Source organism: Otolemur garnettii, unplaced genomic scaffold (assembly GCF_000181295.1).
Source record: "Otolemur garnettii isolate 467f Iridium unplaced genomic scaffold, OtoGar3 scaffold00151, whole genome shotgun sequence".
Lineage (NCBI taxonomy): Eukaryota > Metazoa > Chordata > Mammalia > Primates > Galagidae > Otolemur > Otolemur garnettii.
In genome coordinates, this window is record NW_003852546.1 from 817273 (window position 1) to 821986 (window position 4714).

General features: G+C 43.0%; 1 protein-coding gene across 1 annotated transcript in view; it reads right to left on the minus strand.

Moving 5' to 3' along the window:
• NFATC3 (nuclear factor of activated T cells 3) overlaps nucleotides 1–4714 on the minus strand; it is a gene marked incomplete at its 5' end in the record, with an annotated part of 113526 nt that overhangs the window by 41591 nt on the left and 67221 nt on the right. Inside the window, one exon of the mRNA XM_023518917.1 lies at nucleotides 165–1169. Within this exon, the coding sequence (XP_023374685.1) occupies nucleotides 165–1169 (1005 nt within the window). The remainder of the gene's footprint in view (nucleotides 1–164; nucleotides 1170–4714) is intronic.

A 4714-nucleotide genomic window follows, 5' to 3' on the forward strand; every position in this document is an offset into this window, starting at 1 on the left:
GCACCCTGCTCACTGAGCCACAGGTGCTGCCCTAACATATATTTCTAACAACAACTTATTCAAAAGCCCACCCATATACCAATAAGCAATCCATGGTAACTATGGATTAGTTAATGCTCTGAGTGAAGAAAGTTCCTGCTTCAAGAATACACCAGTGAACTTACCATCATCTAAAGTGATGTCCTGTAGACCAATGGTTGCAAAGTGAGGCTCTCGATCTTCAGGTTCAGGTTTAATGCTCACGGTTGCCCCATCAGGTGGAAACGAAGCTGCATCACACAAACTGTGACATATTAAGGATGAAGATGCAGAAAGATCTCCCTGGTCTGTACCTTGTGCTTGAGCTGAGTGCTGTCCAGAATGCATTCTGGTGTCTGGAGATGGTGATGAGGCAGTTCCTGAGCTAGGAGATTGGTAAGGCATAGGCTGCAGCTGAGGAGATGGTGGTCCAGAGAGTGGTGAACTAGCCAGGGGACAAGAGGATGCTGAGGAAGCTGATGTAGCTGACCCTGAATGTGAAGGATGGTATGTAATAGCTTGTAACTGAGGGGGAGGCTGACCTGTGACCTGGTTGGCCACTGGAGAAGAAAGAGATCTCTGTCCTGTATTTGAACAATGGTATCCCAATGACTGCAGGTGAGATGGGGTATGCACAGAATGAGGTGTATGTGCTAAGAGATGTCCTGTTGCGCTTGAATTTGAAGAATGAAATGGTATGGATGACAGTGTTTGACAGCCAAAATTTACCAAATTAGGAACAGCTGCATCCTGCTGAAACAAAACCGGATCAAATTCTTGACTAGAGGCAGCATTAATAGGAAGACAAGTTGGTCCGTTGTACACATTAGCTTGCATAGGCTGATAGGAAGACCTCACAGGAGGTGTTGGTGTGACTTGAAAAGGCTGGTGTACAACTGGAGAAGGTATCATATGCTGTTCTTTACCAGCACTCTCATCCCTACACTGCAACTGTGGCAGATGGGATAAAGTTACCATGGATGCATATGCTTGCTGGATAGGACACACCAAGCTTCTCTGTGCTGACAGTACACTGTCCTGTGGATGCCCTGGATCAGAGGAAGGCCTCTGAGTTTGGGCAGGATGAGGCACAGGCAAAGATGGTATAGAGGACAAATCAATCTCTTCTCTGTGTTCTTGTTTCATCAAAACTGAAAAAAAAAATGATTAAAACAGATTATACTACATAATACATACAATAATCATGATAGACCTTCATCCTAGGCCACACAACTACAGCATGTATTTAAGCCAGGAGGACAAACTCAAATGTCTTAAGGGAAGGCAGCTCATGTAAAATATTATGTGTGTAGATATACATAGATGTACATACATTTTTGCCTGTGAAAACATAGATATCTCTGGGTAGATGCACAAGAAACTCATAAGTGCTAGATTTACTGCTAGGAAGAAAAACTAGGTAACTAAAGGACAGAGGCAGGAGGGAGATTCACTTTTTACTATATATAATTTTTGTGTCTCTTAAATGTTTTTTACTGTGTATATACTACATATTTAAAATTAATATATTTTTTAAACTTCCCAAATCCTACAGTCTAATTAAACATTCAATTTGAGGATTCCTGCACTGAAATCTTCTAGTCACTTGGTTTTCTATGTTGCATCATACATCAGAAATCATGAACCTGACATTCATAAACCTTCTGGTTTCCCCGAATCTCATTTGATTCTATATCATCATAGGAGGATCGAAAGAAGTACTAAAAAGCTTATTGGAAAAAGCTAATCAACAAATTCAGCAAAGTTTTCCAAGATATAAAAATCAATATGCAGAAATAAGTTATATTTCTATATACTTACAATAAACAATCAAAAAGAAAATTAAGAAACAGTTGCAGGCCTGGTGCCTGTAGCTCAAGCAGCTAAGGCGCCAGACACATACACCAGAACTGGTGGGTTTGAATCTAGCCCAGGCCTGCCAAACAACAATGACAACTACAACCAAAAAATATGTGGGCGTTGTGGTGGGCACCTATAGTCCCAGCTACTTGGGAGGCTGAGGCAAGAGAATCACTTAAGCCCAGGAGTTCTCCTGATGGAGAAAGTAGGGCCCTTGGTTACGTAAGTGATTGGTTACCATGTACTAAAAAGAGGGACTCAAAAAGAGAGGCTGAAAACTACAACAGAACATCCACCATTTTTGCATTATTCAAACTTTATTACTATGTACTTGACCCACATCTAGACACCTAAATTGAGAGCTTCACTCTGCTAAACAGAATGTTATTTCTACTCTGACAAATCAAGTATTGCTCAGGTCCATAAGAGGTTCAGACTCTAACTTCACCAACCCACAGAAGTCCTCACAGCTGGTTCATCCAAGGTAATCTCATTTAGATAGAAATACAGTTAAAGGGACCTTATAACCTTACACTATCTAGAATAAGCTGAGTTTTAGAAACACATGAACTCTTTTTTTTTTTTTTTAGACAGCGTCTCACTGCGTTGCCCTTGGTAGAGTGCCGTGGCATCACAGCTCACAGCAATCTCTAACTCTTGGGCTTAAGAGATTCTCTTGCCTCAGCCTCCCAAATAGCTAGGACTGCAAGTGCCCACCACAACACCAGGCTATTTTTTTGTTGCAGCTGTCATTGTTCAGCTGGCCAGGTTTGAAACCGCCAGCCTGGGTATATGTGGCCGGTGCCCTACCCACTGAGCTACAGGTACCACCAACACATGAATTCTTATCTTTATTTTTGAGATGGTATCACTTTGTCACTCACCCTCTGTAGAGTGCCATGGTGGATAGCTCATAGCAATCTCAAACTCATGGGCTCAAGTGATTCTTTTGCCTCAGCCCCCCGAGTAGCTGGGACCACAGGCTCCCATCACAACATCTGGCTATTTTTAGAGATTGGGTCTTACTCTGGCTCAGGCTGGTCTTGAACTCCTGAGCCCAAGCAATTCGCCTCAGCCTCCCCAAAGGTTAGGATTACAGGCATGAGCAACCACGCTGGGCTCTTTTTTTTTTTGATACAGAGTGTCACTATGTGGCTCTGAGTAGAGTGCCCTGGCATCAGCAACCTCAAACTCTTGGGCTTAAGTGATTCTCTTGCCTCAGCCTCCCAAGTAGCTGTGACAATAGGCACTCAACCTAATGCCCGGCTATTTTTTGTTGCATTTGTCATTGTTGTTTGGCAGGCCCGGGCTGGATTCGAACCCACCAGCTCCAGTGCATGTGGCTGGCGCCCTAGCTGCTGAGCCACAGGAGCTGAGTCATTTTTTTTCTTTAAAAAAAAGAAGTCTTACTCTATTTCCCTGGGTAGAGTACCCTGACATCATAGCTCATAGCAATCTCAAACTTGTGTGCTTACGTGATCCTCTTGCCTCAGCCTCCCTAGTAGCTAGAACTATGGGTTCCCGCCACAGTGCCCAGCTAGTTTTTCTATTTTTAGTAGAGACAAAGGTCTTGCTCTCTTGTTCAAGCTGGTCTTGAACTTCTGAGCTCAAGCAATCCACCTGCTGCAGCCTACCAAAGTACTAGGATTACAGGTGTGAGCGACCACACCCAGTATCTTTTTTTTTTTTGGTAGCAATTGTCAGAGAGAATGAACTCTCTGTTTTGTGTTATATATGTTTATTCTCCAATTTAGAATGTTGGTGCATGAAGGGATTCAGAAAAAAAAAAATCAATTGCTATAGTAGTTTTCAATCCACTGGTAGTCTGATGCTCCACCTTTAAGCAGCAGACGTGGAAGAGTAAGATCTAGCAAATAGAAGCTCTTGGTTTCCTCTTCCAGTATAAATAGAACAACTTAGCTAGCTTTCATTCTTTCTTATACATTGGCTTTTGTATAAGGCTTTATGTGAAGAATAAAACAACACAAATGATAAGAAAATCACACAGCCCGGGTGTGGTGGCTCATGCCTGCAATCCTACCACTTTTGGAGGCCAAGGCAGGTGGATTGCCTGAACTCATGGGTTTGAGACCAGCCTGAGCAAGATCGAGAGCCCCGTCTCTTAAAAAAAAAAAAAATAGCTGGGCATTGTATCCCAGCTACTGGGAGAGGAGGCTGAGGGAAGAGAATCATCTCAACCTGCAAGAGTTTGAGGTTGCTGTGAGCTATGTTGCCACAACACTCTACCGAGGGCGAGTTGAGACTCTGTCTCCTCCCCCAAAAAAAGGAAAAGAAAAGAAAACCACACAACTAGTCTTTTTACTCTAACTGGGTACTATCTATGGTACAGCTGAGGCCTAATCTCCTGAGAAAGGCAGGCTTTGTCCCACCATCAGAGCCATCACAATCCAAAAGTCAGTCTGTCCAGTCAACCACCGAGAAAACAGAATATACTTTCTCACAGGCACAATGTTGAACGTAAGAGTTTGGCTCTGATGCTGCCCATAAAACTCCCATTACTCCAAAACTACAGTTCAGATGGCACCTCTAATGCTAGTAACTTCTGTTGGGCTTCAGAGGAAGACACAGTGCTTCAATAGCTTCAGGTACACTGGGGTGGGGGGCAGTGTACAAGGATGCCACATTGGAAGCTCTGAAGTTAGAGGCTGGGCAGAAGTTTTTGCAGCACCACTAAGGAAGTGTCTGCACTCCATTACCAATCGTGATCAGGGAACTCTGTAAATCATGTACATATGCTGGGAACTGTCTTCATTTTATAAAGAAACTGCTGGACAAATAATGCTAATTATGATATCTAATAAAGACAACTTAAAAA